The 17,696-nt window shown below is 53.5% G+C and overlaps 1 protein-coding gene across 7 annotated transcripts in view; it reads left to right on the top strand.

Annotated features, from left to right (window-relative positions):
• MYRIP (myosin VIIA and Rab interacting protein) overlaps positions 1 to 17,696 on the top strand; it is a 374,212-nt gene that overhangs the window by 286,522 nt on the left and 69,994 nt on the right. For all 7 annotated transcript variants that reach the window (XM_019810899.3, XM_045037827.1, XM_011286243.4 and 4 more), the window contains one exon: positions 10,121 to 10,274. In XM_019810899.3, coding sequence (XP_019666458.3) covers positions 10,121 to 10,274 — 154 coding nt within the window. The remainder of the gene's footprint in view (positions 1 to 10,120; positions 10,275 to 17,696) is intronic.

Genomic DNA, 17,696 nt, shown 5'->3' with positions numbered 1-17,696 from the left:
AATTGAGGAAGAACAAAGGTGTCAGTAAGCATACTTCTTCTGGAAAGAGTTGTACTGGCCCTGTGAAAAGAACACCTGTATGAGGGCCACGTGCGTCCTTACAACTTCCGCCCCTTGCCTTAGTGGGCCTGAGAGGTGACCGTGAGAAAATTGCCACCAAAGTGGCCACGGCCACATCTGGACACGGCTGGGAAGTCGGGAAGGAAGGGGCTTTGGCCTTTCTGCCTGTCACCTTGAAATTAAGCCAAAGGCCGAATCACAAAGCACGGTGGCCTTCCTGGGACCCAAGGGTCTGGGCCTGCTGATGTCTCTGGGGGAGCCACCAAGCCTGTAAAATCCTTCACTGGTTTAAGCGGCCCCACGAGGGACACGGGGGCTGCTGGGAAGGACGGAGGCTAAGGCTGCGGAGCCAGGCCTTCCGGGTGGAGATTCAGCCCGAAACACAGGGACTGGTTGGCAGGGCTCATGTTCTAGAAGCTGTCGGCGCCCACGGACCTGGCAGGGGGAAGGGACGGGGCAGCACACAGGCGCTGTGCCGAACTGGGCAGTCGGACGTGGGAAGAGCGATGCCAAGCCTGTGCCCTGCCCCTCCTTGGGGTCAAAGGTCGAGAAAAGGGCGTGCACACCAGCTGCGTGGTTGGCGTGCAACTCCGGAAGTGATGCTCCGTGGCCTCACCAGCCACCAGATGCATGGGGGGTGACGAGAGGCACCTTGATGGCTTTGTCAGAGCTTTAACGTCATTGATTTATTGGCAGAACTTCTCTTCCCTTGCCAACATGCTGTCAGCTTGACTGCTGTTCGTTGTGTGTGCTCCTCCACAAAATAAGTAGGAGACCCGATCCCGGCCCTCCGGGACTCAATAACCTGGTTGGCAAAGCAGGGCCGGGATACGAGTCAGTCCATGGTGATAGGCACTCGGTTGAAAGGTTGAGACCAGAGATGGATTTGGGGTTCAGAGAAGGGAGAGGCACACGACCTTCAAATAGCCTGTCATTCAGATGTTTTGCTAAGTGATCCCTGCCCTCACGGGCTCAGGCTGCATGCACAGCATCACCCTGCTTTCCGGGGGTCTTTCTGAAGGGGGTCTTTCCAAAGCATCAGGTTTGGGGGTCTCCAGGAGGTGCAGATCTCCACAGCACCCCAGACCTGGCCGCGAGCTGAGGGGTCAGAGGCAAGCCCAGGGGGCTTGGGCGCTCTGCCTCTGGCACTTCTGGGCATGAGAGTCTGGAGTTGCCCTTAACCGTGACCTTGAGCAGCTGTGTAGTAACTGTCTGTACAATAGGGATAATAAGAGAAATACAAGGGGACAAACTCTAGTCATTGTCGTCAAGAGGAGCCAAGAAGACGGCAGGAACAGAGTACTGAGGCAGGTGAAAGCTTGGCTAGGGGGCTGGTCAGGGAAAGCCCTTCCTAGGAGGTCACCTGAGACTAAGGTTTGAGAGACTTGGGAGCAGTGAGAGGAAGAGCATTCCCACAGAAGGAACAGCATGCACGGAGGCTCAGAGCAGGAAGGAACTTAATGTGTTCAAGGAATAGACTAGAACAGTAACTAAATGAGACGTGGCTACTGGCCACTTTGCATGGAGATGGCATTCCCCGAATGATAGCTATTATCACCTTATTTCTACATTTCAGAACTGAGGCCACAGTATCATCAAGGGACCTCTGCGAGTTGTGAGCTGAACCCGCCGTGCTTTGGTCAGCTAGGGCAGCAGCTTTCAGTGGGTCATTGATCAGCCTGCTCCAACTCACAGTCCCCCCACCCGGTTCTCCCCCAGCCCAGCCCCTGCCTCGTGTCCTCCCGGGTGCCCTCTCCCCACCCCTCCCCCTGCAGCCAGAAGGCATCATCTTGCTTCTCTGCCGCTGTCTCAGCTCACCCACTGGATGCCTCTGGCCACTCACTGCATGTTGGGCCATCCTGTTTTTTCTTCATGGGAGGCCGGAAGCTCCCCTCCCCCACCCTGACCCTGTGCTGCTTCCCCAGGGCAGGGGAGAGACTCACTCCCCGGAAACACACTCCTCCAACGCTCCCTGGTCACGTCAGTTGCCCGCAGCTCTGCACAGTAACTAACGGATGCAGACAGACTTGGGAGTCATCATAGGAAATGTAACTAATAAATAGCAGTAATTGAGGGATTGTCGGACATCTGTAGGAATAGCATATGGCCAATAGTTTTCCCTAACGTAGGCTTTAAACTCACAGGGTGTTCCCACGTATTATTTCATTCGATTCACGCAAGAGCACCCGTTATAACCCCCATTTTACAGGGCGGTAAACTGAGGCCCACCTAGTCTGAGCCACTGGAATGAAGTTGGGGGAGGAGGCAGGACCAGAATCGAGGTCTCCTGGCTCCGAGCGTTTCCTCTGCTCTGCCCTGCCCCCGTCTCCTGGCTCATTGGATATGAACTGCCTGTTTCCCCGCCAGGTGTTCCGGGGGACCCCCCGTGTCCACAGCGCAGCCTAGAAATGATATTCCTGTCCCCTCACAGAGACTGGAGACACTCTGCGTGTCACCAGACACGTGGGACGGTGGGTGCTGGAATGAGCCAGAACGCAGCGGCCCCACCTTTCCACAGCGGGGCCGGAAAGTGCTTCACGCACACCCCCCGGTCAAGCGCTGGCCGAAAGCAGCCCTGAAGCTTCCCGGGGGGACCCCCTGCGCAGCCCCTCGGCCGGCTGGAGAGACGCTAGTCCAGCTGGGACGCAGGCACGCGGCGGGCACAGGTCAGAGTCGCACGGGACTCCCGTTGCTACGTCAAAGCTTCTCAGGGGTCCTTTTCTCACCAGAAAGTCTGTCTTGCCCAACGCCTGACCTCTGCACAGCACAATTGTCATTTGGGCTCCCACATCAAGGCAGACAAAGCTGACGCATTTCTTACTCACTTTTCCTGAGGCAAATGGCAGAGTATGATTTGTTTCCAGATTTCAACATAGACCAAGGCCTAATGGAAGTCTCTCGGATCAAGTACCTCTTGAATTTCTTTGATGCAGTGCTTTGCGAGCTGTGTCCACCTGACCCAGGGTTTGCATCCACCTGTGGGAGAGGGGGTGGGAGGGGGTCCTTGAGGCTGTAGTTAGGGAACACCCCATAAAGGACATTGTTACACCTTCTTGCATAACACTTTAACCACCCAGGTCATAGGGCTTGGCAGGAGTGTGGGCACCTTACCGAGGGGATAAGATCATGAGCTGGCTGCTATCACTGACAATTTCATCTTTAATTTTGATGGGGGGTTTTAAAATTATTTTTAGTGTTTTATTTATTTTTGTGAGAGAGAGAGAGAGACAGAGTGCAAGAGGGGAAGAGGCAGAAAGCGAGGGAAACACAGAATCCGAAGCAGGCTCCAGGCTCCGAGCTGCCAGCCCGGAGCCCGACGCGGGGCTCGAACTCACGAACTGTGAGATCATGACTGAAGCGGAAGTTGGACGCTTCAGCGACTGAGCCACCCAGGTGCCCCATGAATTTTGACGTTTGATCAAAGAAGTCCTCTGCTGGCCTCTCCCTGTGAGTTGTGCCCATACTGTGATCTGCAATATGTAAACAGCATATTTTTGTCAACAACATCAGGCAGAGAGACATGAATGCTTCGTCTTTCTCCAACCACATTGTACTCATGGGAGCAGCCCCAAACAGAGCAGCCTGAATCTGGAAGTGAAGGGAAATCCAGCACGCAGCCGGGTCCCTGGCACAGCCTGTTCCACGTAGCGGCCACTAGCATGAGCCCCCGGTTGTCACTGGTCACGTATGTTCTGGCGTTGGGCCAGCTCAGCATCAGGCACGTGGCAGGGGTTTCTTGGATACAGGGCCGTGGCCACCTGATGGCAGGATGTTGATCTGTGGAGACTCAGTCATGGCCCGGACTTGAGCGCTTCCCCTCTGGCTTCCGGGATACCCGTGAAGGAAGGAGAACATGTGGATTAAGGTCTCGGCAAAACGCTGTGATCCACACCCTCGCGAACAACCATTTGTAGCTCCTGGTTTGGTTTAAAGACAGCAGTGTGATTAGAGCTTTGCAAAAACGTCTGGAAGGAGAGCCTGTGCCTTACCCAGCCCTCGGTGATAAGAACCCTTCGAGTCTTGAGTAGCTGGCTGTTCGGAAAGGCATGAGCCAAGTGCTGGCTGTGCGGGGACAGAGAAGCCTGCATCCCTCCTCTGCCTGAGTTGCCGTCTCATTTGGCTGCAACCACATTAACAAACTAACAGGACAAGCTGGCCGGCCGAGGCCCCCAAGAGGGCCTGCAGGAAAGGGCAGGGCCCCTTCCGGCGCCCCTGACCCACCACTTTCCACCATGTTTCATGCCTTCCTCCCTCTGTCCCTGTCTCTGGCCTGTTGCCTTCCTCTCTTGCCTTCAGACTTCCATGTGACGCTACAGCTGGGGCTTAACCCCTGGATAGACCGCAGCCTGACTTCCCTTGGTCAGGACCCCAAGCCCTTTCCCTCTGACCGGCACCGTGGCAGGGCCAGCCTGCAGCCTCAGGCGGTGACACACCCAGGGGACGAGGGTCAGCTTCTCCAAATGCTTGCCCTTGAGGGCTAAGCTGGTGCTTTCTGCCGGCCCCTGGCCTGCACTTGGCCCCACTCCCCTGCCGTGAAAGAGTCTGTGCCAGCACCACATCTGGAGTGAGAGCCTAAGGGGGACTTACCCTGGCCAAGGCCACCACATTGCACAGCCATTCACCTAGAACCCGGGCCGAGTGGCACCCCCTGGGTTGTGCAGCCTGGTGACTGCTGATGAGGCCGTGTGGGGAGGGGACAGCAGCGCATATGGGTCAAGGAGCAGGCACTCCGTTTGCCCACCTCAGGGCTCTCTTACCCCTCACCATGAGGCAGAGATGCACGTATTATTGAACCCATTTTATAGATAAGTAAACCGAGGCTAACGCTTTACCATAAACTGCCTGAGGTCCCACAGCCTGTGATTGGTGGGGCTGGGAGATGAACACCTTTCTCCTGTTCCAAAGCCTTTGATCTAGCTTCTTCCTCTATAGAATGAGATCAGCAGACTCAGTGGCCTCCAAGTCCTGGGGCTGTGCTCTCCAATACGGTGGCCACAAGACCCAAGTGACCGTTGAAATTTAAATTAGTTAAAATGAAACAAAGCTTAAAACCCAGTTCTTCTGTCACACTGGCCACATTTCCAGTGCTCAGCAGCACCTCTGGCTGGCGGCTACAATATTGGGCAGCCCAGATGCAGAACATTTCCATCACTCCAGAAAGTGTTATTGCACAGCATTGGTCCAGGGTTTTAGAAAAAGAGGAAGTGATAAACAGAGGAAGAGATAACCAGAGGAAGTGATAAACAGGAAGAGATAAACAGAGGAGGTGATAAACAGAGGAGGTGATAAACAGGAAGTGATAAACAGAGGAAGAGATAAACAGAGGAAGTGATAAATAGGAAGAGATAAACAGAGGAGGTGATAGACAGAGGAGGTGATAAACAGGAAGTGATAAACAGGAAATGATAAACAGGGAGTGGTAAACGGAGGAAGTGATAAACAGGAAGAGATAAACAGAGGAAGTGATAAACAGAGGAGGTGATAAACAGGAAGTGATAAACAGAGGAAGAGATAAACAGAGGAGGTGATAAACAGAGGAAGTGATAAACAGGAAGAGATAAATAGATGAAGTGATAAACGGAGCGCATAAATGCAGAACTATGCCTGATCCCTGGCCAGAGCCCGGACATGAAGCAGCGGGCCAAGTCTGGGTTCTTGGGGACTTCGTGGAAGTTGGTCGTCCCCACCTCCCCACCTGCTGTTCCCGCCCTGGATGCTCATCTGCGTCACCCGCCAGAGCCCCACTCCAGCGGTTCTGACTCATGGGGTCTGGAGTGGAGCCTGGGCCTCAGTGTACTTGACCCAGATCTGCCCAGGTGAGGCCAACAGGCTTAAGGACAGCCTCTTTCTATCCCAGGAGGACTCCCTGACCTCCGGACCGTGGACGGCCCTGACCGTCCGCGTGGCCTCAGTGCCCCATTGACCTGGCCCCCGCTGGCTCAGGGAATAACTATGCAGAATCCCAGACAGTGCAGGCCCTGTGACTTTCGCTGATCTGCAAACACACTGAGCCCATCCCCAGGCAGACAGGAGCTCTCGTCCCTTCTCTTGAAAAAAGTTGACTGTGATTTTCTCTTTTTAATTTCCTCCCTTATTGTGTCAGGAGGGGGGGTCAGTGCCACCCAGCTTTCCAAGCCTTAAGGTGCAATATCCTAAAACTGCAGGGGTTGTAATTCATTTAAGGCCTGTCTCTTTGGGCGTGTATATACACAAAATTGCTTTAGTAATAATTTGATGATCCTACCGATAATAACGATGGCAACAGCAGGCGCCAGACTCTTAGGATGTGCCCGGTGACCAAGAGGCACCTCTCTGTCCCTTCTCTGTTCCTCCCTATTCTTCTCAGCCTTTCCTCTTGTGTTTCGGTCCCTTCCTCCCTCATATTTGCTCTCTCCTTTGAGGGACTCCAGTATAGACCTAAAGTATTTTCTCATTCGTTATGATTCCCAGATTGAATTTAGTATCTATGCCTGACCCTAAAACTCCAAAGCAAAAGCTTGGTCTCAGTTGTTATTCATACAGGCGCCGCTGTTGATCCCTTGGCCCCCAACGCCTGATACTAAAAACATTCTCTCCCTGTGGCACGGCCTCCTTGAGAGCAAAGGCCACTGGGGAGCCATGGTCAGGGCCTCAGGGAGCCTGCCCCCCCCCCCCCCCCGTTGATAGCCTTAGCCACCATCGCAACAGCATACCCTTCCAAGGGCTGTGGGCAGCACATGATGCAAAGGAAGCTGTAACAGAGGTAACTCGTGGTCGTGCTGCGTGTTTCGCCCAGAGCAGCAGAGCCAGCTGGTTCAAGTGGCAAATCCCGCCAGGCCGGAGCATATTAGCCAGGAGCTCACTGTTCCAGGCTTCCGGCACAGGCTCCACACAGCATGGAATAGCATCAGCCTGGAACCAGACAGACCCGAGCTCAGGCCCTGCCTCTGCCCCCTGACCAACGATGCGCTTGGGCAAATTAGTCCACCCCGGCCTCAGTTTCCTCGTGTTTTGTTTCCTCGTTGTCCGGGCTAGGTGGCAGAGCTTAATAAACACTCTTGTTTTGACTGATATTCATCGAGTGCTTTTGAGGTGCCAGGCCTGACACTGATCCCTTTACCTGAGGAAACTGAGGCGTAGAACAGCTGAGGTTCCACCCAGGATCCCACATAGCAGGAGGAGAAGCTGGCACGGACCCGCTGCCTAACATGCCCCACTAGTTAGTGCCTGAAGAGTTGAGGCAGGCCTGTTTCCAAGCTCAGGTTCCCAAGTTCATCCCTGCGAGGCTTTGCTGGCTTTGCTGGCCTCATATTCCTGGACCGTCGATTCCACCAACCATTCTGGGCCCTCCTTGCAATGCACGTGCAGATGCTAACTCAGGTCAGCCCTTCCTGACATCACCAGCCCTGTTTCTTCCATGGACACTAGGGTGGGTAAGAGAAAGGAAAGGAAAGAGAAGCAGAGGTCGTGGGTAGGAACGAAAGAGTGGGCACCAAGGTCCAGCCAGGGTAATGAGCAAGTAAATGACCCAAGTAATCCCATCACTTCCCAGGAGCCATAGAGGTTGAACTAACTGGTGAGTAAAAGCATTGTCGTGGCGCCATCTGCTGGACCATGTGCTTATTGCAATGAATTTGTGGCAAAACCAGATACGGGTCTCAGAACTGGGGTTTTTGCACCCTGGCTGGAGACCTGGCCAGCAGCGTCCTGAGACCTGTAGAAGCCAGATCTTGGGGTCTTCCGCGACTGTCAGGATATAGTTCTCTTCTAGTGTGAAAGAGCAGCTTGCCTGAAATAGATTATAAAAGTCTGGTGTCCCCAACTCTCATGAAGAACACAGATTCCATCTTCCATGTTGGACCCAAAGGCCCTTTTCATTTCTTGGGTTTGGCTTTTGTAGGTGGGGGAGCATTTTTGAACCATAGAAATGGACCCAAGCCACCTCTTAAAGACGCATACGGACATACATAAAATACCATGCGAACCACCGTAAAATGCAACATTAAATATCATTTTTGTCATGATGTAAACATATATTCAGTGGTTTATAGTTGAGAAGCTTGCAAATATAAAAAAGGAAGAGAAGGGCATATAAAATTGCTCATTGTGTCCCTGGCGATAGATCATCAGCTCCTTTAGTGCCAGACCTCCGTCTTACATCCTGTAAATTCAGTCACAGACGTGTAACCAACCATCACATCCAAAAGACCATCCCTGCCTTCAAGGAGCTCACAATCTTTGGCAGAACTGACATGTCGTAATAATGACTGTATCAGAGTATGGAAAGATCTGCGCGATGACACAGAAGGGCAGTCTTCTTGCCAGACCTTGGAGGCATGAGTGGTAAGGGGTGTAGGCCCTGAATACACAGGAGTTTGCCATAGAAGGGTTTGGTCCTTCATTTTTTTTTTTACTGTTTATGTTTGAGAGAGAGAGGAAAGCACAAATAGGGGAGGGGCAGAGAGAGAGGGAGACTGAGGGTCTGAAGCGGGCCCTGCACTGAGAGCAGAGAGCCCGACGTGGGGCTCGAACCCACAAACTGTGAGATCACGACCTGAGCCGAAGTCAGACACTCAGCCCGCTGAGCCACCCGGGTGCCCCTGTCCTTCATTTCTGGGAACTTCACTGGACCATCAGCCTTGATCTCTGTTCTCTCTGGTAGCTGATCATCATCTGTTAAGGATCTAGCAAAATCATAGATGGCTCCCTGACTACCCATCTCCATGAAAACCTTGGTTGTTGTCAAGCGTCAGAACTGTTGACGCATTTACTGCGTGCAGGACAAGGCTACGTTTCCACATCTCCCAGGGAATTCAGTCATCTGGCCAAGGTGTCGTAGCAGAGGCCGTGGTAGAGCCCGGGTACGACTGAGTCCTGACCTGGCTCCAACCACCGCAGGGCCCTGCTCACCACTCTTCCCAACATGCTCTCCTTTCTCTCCTATTCTTAGCACCTGTGGTGGAGGGTGGACCTTACCAAGAGCAGCGTTTCTCCCTGGAAGGGAAGGCAAGGGGGGCTGTTGGCGCTGAGGTCTGCCAGCAGGGGGAGACAGACTGCGCAGGGGCCGGCATTAGAGCTCAGTGCCTTGTTTCCCGTGGGAGTCACAGAGGCTTGGAGTGGCTTTGTCCTTTCCCTCCTCACTTGATCAACACGAAAAGAGCAAAATCAATCACCAGGGAGGGATAATCCCTTGATGAAATGACAAAGGGAAAAATTGGCCTCTTTCTGTTTGATGAAACTCTTTAAATAGAGAACAAACTGGGGGTGGGGGTGGGGGAGGGGGAAACGGGTGACGGGCATTGAGGAGGGCACTTGCTGGGTTGAGCACTGGGTGTTGTAGGTAAGCGATGAACCACGGGAATCTACCCCCGAGACCAAAAGCACACCGTATACGGTGTGTGTTAGCTAACTTGACGATAAATTATATATATAATAATTAATTTATATATATTAATTAATATATATGATATGTACAATTAATATATAATAATAAATTAATGTATGTAATTAATATATAATACATACATATAATTCTTTGCAACATTTGTAACATATATATGTTTGTGTATATGTCGTAACATTCAAACGTGTTTCCCCCTCACCACTTCTTAGGTAGCAGTGCCTTTTCCCTGCTGGGTGGGAACATGTTGCAATAGTTGTAGCTTTGTGGACGGCCACACTTGGCTTACTTAGCCGTCGTAGCATTTTCATGGTGCTAGATCTATCTGAGCTGCAGGAACTCTCGGGTTTGGAGGTCTTCAGGGGGAGGGTGCTTTCCTTTTCCGGCACAGTTGGCCTCAGAAGTGTTGCTGCATAAAAGGAGCCTTAACGACACAGGCTCCGTCGGAGGCCGCTGCGTCTCTGACACTTTCCGGAAGGCCTGGCCAGCTTGCGGTGCAGCAAACAGGGCACACCGTTCCTGTGGTTCTACAGCATTACGCACTGGTTCGCAGCTTTTAAGGCTCAGCACAGGAAAAGCCGTCCCGCCTTCTCCACGTCGTAGCGTCCGCCAGAAAGCGCAAGGCTTTCCTCCCGGTGACGCTCGCTCAGCTCACCCTTTTCCCCTCTTGTCTCTCCTCAGCGATCCCAGTCTGCGTTCTCACTCACCAGAGAAGATGCCCCGAGGACCCCTTCGCTGGAGGCTATGTCAAGGCCGCCCAGGGGCCAGGACCAGCCACCGAGGGAGGAGGCAGCCTTGCCCATCTGGAAGAGCGTGGACGGGCTGGACGACACAAGTAACTGTTTTAAGCAGCATCTGGTTGGTCTGTGGGTCTCCGAAGTGCTGTCTGGGGGCTTCTTGGCTGTTGAGTGGCCCCCCCTCCATCAGCCCGAGTCGGTGTGTGCCCCCTGGGGGCCGCTGAGCCACCAAGTCACGAGGCCTCTAGCCCGGTACACGCTTGTAATGCGGTCGTGTTCCCCACTGGGCAGGTTCCTGCTGAGACCCACGGGCCAGCGGGGGGCTCCTGGGCCAGTGCGCTACGGTCCTTGGCTGCACGGTCTCACTCCAGCCTCCTGTTCCACGTGGGCCAGGAGAATATGTCTCAGGCAGGCCAAAAAGGCTAATCCCACCTGGCAGGGCATTTCAGCGTTCAGAAGGATTTGGGTCCCAGCGTGGGTTGGTTTGAAGAGTGTCCTTTTTAAAACCCGACATACTAGTTGGGGTAGCACTCTCTACTGTCCCAAAGGAACCAAACATTTAGGCGGCTCAACACAGTAGTTTAATTTCTCACCACACACCGGTGCAGTGCCTTGAACGGGCCTTCAGAGGCCAGAGGCGACTCCTGCCTTGTGGCTCTGCTGTGCCCTGTGGCCTCTGACTCTTCCACCTTCACCTCGGGTCCTTCACCTTGGCCAGCAGTTAGAGGAAGAGAGAATGGAGAAGTCAGTGCTCCTGCTCCCTACCCGCCTCAGCAGGGAAATGGCCCAATGGCCCTCACCACTTTCACTCCCAGACCGCAGGCCAGGACCGGTCACACAGCCCCACGTTGATGCAGAGGGCCTGGCAGACACAGTCCTGGCGTTGCAAACACATTCCGGCCACACAGCTGGGCCGGGAGAGGGGCTTTCGTGGCCAGCTGTCATCCCCGCCACACCTGAGGATGGCATGCTCCCCATTCTTCCTGCTCCTGCTTCCGGAAGGCCCTGTCTCTGCATAGAGCCCTTGAACTCACCTCTCCAGAGACCCGACATCCACAACACACGGTCCCTCGTAAACCTGTCAAGTCACGTAACCCTTCCCAATGAGGAGGCTCGAAGTGGCCTGTCGCTTTCCCAGAGTCGCACCTCAGGAGGCCGTGAGGGGGTTGGAACCACGTGGGTAACGGCCGAGGGCCATGGAGTGGCCTGGCCAGGCCACCTCGGTCTCCCGGGCCCGTGACTGACTGTCCACGTCAAGATGCTCACGCCACCCTGGCCCAGGCCTGTTCTTTCCTCACCTAGATACACGTAATGAGAGCTAGGACCACTGTCCTCACAGGAAGAAACCACAAAAGGGTTCTCAGCTCCCAGTGTATGTCAGCTCTGCCCTCCCCTTTTCTCAACAACACCACAAAACCTCGCAGCAAAACATTCGTCTTAGAAATATGCTTTTAAAGATGGTGCTGTCATTGCTGCTCTCTAAGGGAAAAGACTGAACTAACAGCTATTGAAGCAAATTCCGATGTTCCATGTTCTCCCAGGGCAAAGAATGGCCAATGCACTGTTTACTACAGTCGTTCTAAAACTTTTTTCCAAACGGGTCACTTCCATGCGTCCCATGTAGTAGAACCCATCGGGAGAACCTGCAGGGATTCGGTGAAACTCATGAAACGGTCTTTCTTTATGTATATGGTTTGGGGCTTTGTTTTGTAATTGGCATTCTTCCATTTAAATTTTTTTTTTTTAATGTTTATTTTTGAGAGGGAGAGAGACGGAGTGTGAGCGAGGGAGGGGCAGAGAGAGAGAGAGAGAGACAGGGAGACAGAATCTGAAGCAGGCTCCAGGCCTGGAGCTGTCAGCCCAGAGCCTGACGCGGGGCTCGAACTCACAAACTGAAGTCGGATGCTCAACCGACTGAGCCACCCAGGCGCCCCACATTCTTCCATTTTAAATGAGCTTTACTTTCCCTTCCTCCTGCTGTTCATTCATTCAGATTCTTTCTTTTTTTCTCTCGTTAGCTCCCACCAGAGACTGAAAGTCCCCACAGAGGAGGGACTCTAAAAGTTCCACAAGGCATATGAGGATGTCATATAATAGATCGTCAATAAACAATAATAACTAACTTTTAAAAATGCTCTACGACGTACAGGGTTCATCTGCAGGCACTATTTTATTCATTCCTCCAGGGTCATTATCTTGTGAGGGGAGGTGAGGGTGAACGAGTTTGAGATCCCACAGCTAGTGTGCCCAAACCCAAACATCGTGGCCCCAGCTTGCGGGCTCTTTCAACTACTGCATGATAATAAGTGCGTCCCAACTTCATAAAAGCAAACCAATAAACAACAGCAGTGACAAAGAGCCTTTCAGAATCCATGCTTAACACACTGATACATTTAGAAGAGATTAGAAAAACGTCTGACAAACACTCCAATTCATGAAATAGTTCCCTGCTGAATTATGAGCATTCCAAATAAATTTGGAAAGGATTTTAATTTTCAAAATGTGATTTTTTTAACCTAATTTTCTGTAAAATAAAGCACCCATATTATAATTCACCAGTTGTATATAAACAAAATTTAGGGGTGCCCGGGTAGCTCTGTCAGTTAAGCGTCCGACTTCAGCTCAGGGCATGATCTCATGGTTCATGAGTTCAAGCCCCGTGTGGGGCTTTGTGCTGACAGCTTGGAGCCTGGAGCCTGCTTCGGATTCTGTGTCTCCCTCTCTCTCTGCCCCTCCTCTGCTCATGCTCTCTCTCTCTCTCTCTCTCTGTCTCAAAAATAAACATTAAAAATTTTTTAATATATATATAATTTAGTTCAACAATATCACACACAAAATATTTCATACTCAAAATCTCCATACATCCCTCGGGATGGAGATTTAAAATTACAAACATATAAAGCCCTTGTGCAGAAAACTGCAGGGTGTTTTGAGGATTGCTTGGCCTTGACATGCTAAGGTCTCCAGGCCAACCCCAGAGGTGCTAAGGGATGTCTGATATGTTTAGCAGGAAGCAGATTATACCCAGGGCCCTTGCCCCATGTCAGCGGAGCAGAAATGGAGACCAGCGGAGACCCAGAGGTGGAGAGCATCTTAGGTTAATGTCCACTGGGCTATTTTTAGCACTTCTGTGTATGCCTCAGGGGAAAGGTCGCTTCCAGAGCCTGCTAATTCACGGTCAGGGTCAGCCGTAGAGACGCTGTGGGCTGAGTAAACCAAAGCAGATCCACTTGGGGCCTTGGCAGTGCCGACCGCAGTCCGTGGATGTCTCCCAAAACACATCTTCCCCTTACAGACCTTGGCTGCGTGCACAGCATGTGCTCGGTGCTGGGACATTGCAGTCAGGGGACAGCGCCTGCTCTTGAGCTGTTGTCTGCACTGTCGTGAAAGAGGATGTGGAGAGAGGAGAGAACGGAGGGACGCAGGGTCCCCGGTGCATATTCCCGGAGGACTGAGAGCATGCGGTATTGGAGCCCAGGCGCAGCCTTGAGCTGTTCCAGCCAGGAAGCTAGACAGCGAGGTTTCCATCGGGTCGGGCATTCAGGGAGCTGGCTCTGTTTTTGCGGAGATAGAAGTCGGTCAACTTCTAGCTTCCGCAGAGGCCCGTGGTAGATGGGACCGTAAAAGGTGGAAGAGAGGAGCCAGCAGTGGCTGAATCCCTGCCCGCCCTGGGGTGGGTGTTGAAGGCAGATGCGTGACCGCAGAGAAAACACAGTCCGCCCTGGAGCCAGGCAGGAGCGGCCTTCTCAGGGCCTTTCTCTTTTTGGCTTCCTCCCACGGCCCCAGACAGCCTCGCATCGAGAGTTGGGCCTCATCCCTGCAGCCTGTGGGTGTCCGTGTTCACTAACAAGTAGTCTTTACCAGCCCAGGACAGGTTCCAGAAATGCTCAGGGACTGGAGGTAGAGCGGCAAAGAAGACCCAAGCTGTGGTCAGGGTGGCGGCGGGCCAGGGGTGATGGGGGTGGATGGCCAAGGAAGTAAGCTGTAGTGTAGTTTAAGGGTTTAAAAGTGAAAGCTTCCTGGAAGAGCCCAGAGAGCAGAGGGGCCAGTCTGCCCAGGAAGCAGCCGGTGAGTTGGACCCCCAAAGACCACCCAGAAGGCAGACAGGGTGACCGATTGTAAGGCCCCAGGGCCACAGCTCTCCCCTCGGAGTGAACGCTCCCCGCGGCCAAGGCGGAGTCTGCTTTGCATCGTGGGGGTGTCTCTGTTGGCAGACTGTAATGTGAAGACTTGAGGACCTGTGGTTTATTTGGAGGTGAGCCCAGGAGACACAGAGAGGGGAGGGGACAGGAGACAGGAAGGGAAGGCAGGCAAGTGACTCATTAAACAGGATGGCGGTTCGTCCCCACTGGGGAACTCTTAAGAGCCAGCATAGAATACTGTCCTCTGCAACAGGCAGAGGAGTGGGGAGACTTATCCCACCGGCTTTCCCTGTCATTCGTTGAGGGCTGCGTCCAGGGGGCTGGGATCGCCCCCCGCCCCTGGGGCAGCCCAGCAGTCTCTGGTAAACAGAGCACACCTCAGGCAAAGAATCACAAGTGCTGGCAGTTGGGAGCCCAGAGGATATATATACCCTGAAATGATCCACAACGTCTGCTGCAGAGAAAATCAATATTGCCATTCATAGCCTCACTGAGAGAGAGCCCGGGCATTTCTGGAGAAACCCAGGTGGGCTCTTTGGTCCCTGCCTTCCACGCCAGCTGACTGATGCTATTGGGATGTGGCATTGGGAAAATGCCAGCAAAATAGAGACCCTTTTTCCCAGAAGAAGACCTCCATTACCACCACGGCAGGTGGAGCCCATAACAGGTAAATGATAATAACACCCTCACTGGCCTCTCTTCTGAATGTTTCCATGGCCAATGAGGGCAGTGTTGCTGTGGTCCAGAATAGCAACTATGGGGTAGATGGATACATGTACACATGTATGGAGTTTGTGGTGCTGCCCTGTGACGTCAGATAAAAATAATGATAGTATAAGCCCATTCAACAGGTAGAAGATAAAAAAGGCTGAGGGGTAGCAGATAGTATGATCGATGCTTTACACAGGTTGTCTCGTAATAATCCTCTGACCGCCACGGAAGGCACGCTGTCTCCATTTTCAGGTCAGGGAACTGGCACAGGAGGTACTCTCTGACCAAGGTCGCCTGCCAGGAATCCCAGTAACTGGGGCTCAGCCCTGGATCTGCCTGAACCCACAGTCCCTGTTCTTCACCCTGCCCTAAAGCAGCCCAGGTATGGGCGAGGGGAAGAGTGCTATTATGACCGTCCCCTGCTCTGAACAGGCACATGTAACACCCTTGATGGGTGTCCTCTCATTTAAACCCCACACCCAACCGGGGGGGGGGGTATTAGCTGTACCAAGGCTGAGAGGCTCTCAGAGCTTTCTGCCCAGGCCCCCTGACTCCACAGCGTCTGCTCTCCCCTCTGCACAAGCTGGATGTGGGGCAGAGCAGGCTGGAGAGGTCAGAGATGCAGCCCCAGCCGCGGGGGCCTTGTCCTGGGGGGGGGGGGGGAGAGGGCGCGGTCATGCGCGTGATCCGTGGGAACACGGATGGGGTCATGGAATGGGCCCGACAGGCTATCACACCAGGAGGACTCGGGGAAGGAGGAGGCCACATCTGGGCAGGGGGAGAAGCAAGTGCTCTAGGAAAAGGGGGGCCTAGGACGCGAGGCCTTTGAGGGGTCCCCAGAGCCCTGCCACATGGAGATGTGCGGAGGGACCCCAAAGATAGCGGAACCAGCCAGAGAAAGGCAGGACCCAGGCCCTCAGGCTTCCGGGAGGGCTGTACTCCAATCAGCCGCCACCGGGCTCAGAATGTAGAAGGCCTGTGTTCTGACTCCCGGCGAAAAAAGGGAACTCAGGTGTCCTGCCAGCCTGGGCGGCTAAATTAGAACCGGGTCTCTGAGCTGAGAAGAACGTCCAGCCAACATCTGAATGCCCTTCAGGCTGTGGTTCTAAAGCAGGGTCCTGGCCAGGGCAGTCCTCCGTGGACAACACCGTGAAATACTGATAACCTTCATTTCGTTACATGAGACAGTAATCATCTAATGGGTAAAAACGAATCTGTGTTTGAAGTGGCATGTGACGGGACTCCGCCCCCATGTCCCAGCACAGCAGCGCTGTGGCCCTGTAGGCCTCAAGCCCAGGAGCTGGTGTCCACACACAAGTCAGTCCCCAAAGCCCCAGGATCCTCATCACCCGACCTCCAGGGGGTCCTGTAAGGCTCCTCATAAAGGAAACAGCTTCCCCAGGCACATGGGCAGGACACGTCGTCCTTTTAGGCTTCGGCAAAAATAAGGCAAGGCAACTTTCACCCCCTGGCGTGCAGATCAACCCTCGGGGCCCCAGTCAGCAGCCATCACAGATGCTCTGAGCAAAACTGAGCCTAGCTGAGGGCCACTCCAGACCATGACCCTGAACTGAGGACCTCTCCAGCCTCACAGCTGACCAAGGGTTTCCACAGCACAGGCTATAAGGCAGGGCTGCTTTGGCCTTGGGTAGAGAGGCCCCTCATCCCGACTCGGCCCGTTATGGGCTCTGGGACCTTTGACAAGTTACGTAGCCTTGCCTACCTTTGTTCCCCCATCTGCAAGGTAGGATTGGGGATACCAACTGCTTTCTCCCTCAGATCCTCTTCAGAATGGGGCACGTGCCCTGAGTTGAAGAGAAACGTACGTGCGGAACAGGAACAAACCCTCACTCCTCCACGACCCACACAGAGCACTTCTGGGGCCAGATGTGTGGGGTTTTTCCATATCAACCAACTCGCTGACCACAGCCGGGTATCCTGCAATTCCATGCTGACCCTGTCTCCCTGGAGTGAGCCCCAGATCCCGCAGCCAAGGGCTCAGGACTGTGCGACTTCGGATACCAATCGCAAGTCCCAAGCTGTCACTCGCATTTTGACCAGCCAGCTATGCTCAGGGTTCCCACGACCTCCTCCCGAGGTGCAGTAGTTTGCTGGAACGGCTCAGCTCACAGAACTCGGGGAAGTACTTATGTCCGTAATAAAGGACACAGATGAACAAGCAGATGAAGACGTACGTAGGGTGAGGCCCTGGAGGGTCCTGAGCACCGAGGAGCTGGGGTGTGCCACTCTCTAGGCACATGGACGTGCCGACCAGGAAGCTCTCAGAACCCCCTACTTCGGGGACTTTTATGGAGGCCTCATTCTGTAGGCACAATCAATTATCAACTCATTTTCCAGCCCTTCTTCCTTCTCTGGAGTGTGGGGGTGGGGCCGACAGCCCTAAGTTTCTGCTCGTGGCTTGGCCTTTCTGGTGGCCAGTCCCATCCTGGAGTCCCCCAGAGTCGCCTCCTTAGCATAAAAGATGCTCCCAGAACCCAGGAAATTCCAAGGGATTTAATCTAGGAGCCCTGTGTCAGGAACTGGGGTCAGAGACCAAATGTTAGCAGGAACCTGGACAGAGTCTGGAGTGTGTGTGTGTGTGTGTGTGTGTGCGTGTGTGTGTGTGCGTGCCTATATCTTCTTTCACACATGCCGTCTCACAGGGCT

This window comes from Felis catus, chromosome C2, assembly GCF_018350175.1.
Source record: "Felis catus isolate Fca126 chromosome C2, F.catus_Fca126_mat1.0, whole genome shotgun sequence".
Taxonomy (NCBI): Eukaryota; Metazoa; Chordata; class Mammalia; order Carnivora; family Felidae; genus Felis; species Felis catus.
The sequence above is the reverse complement of the archived record's forward strand: the minus strand, read 5'-3'. Positions and strand labels throughout refer to the sequence as shown.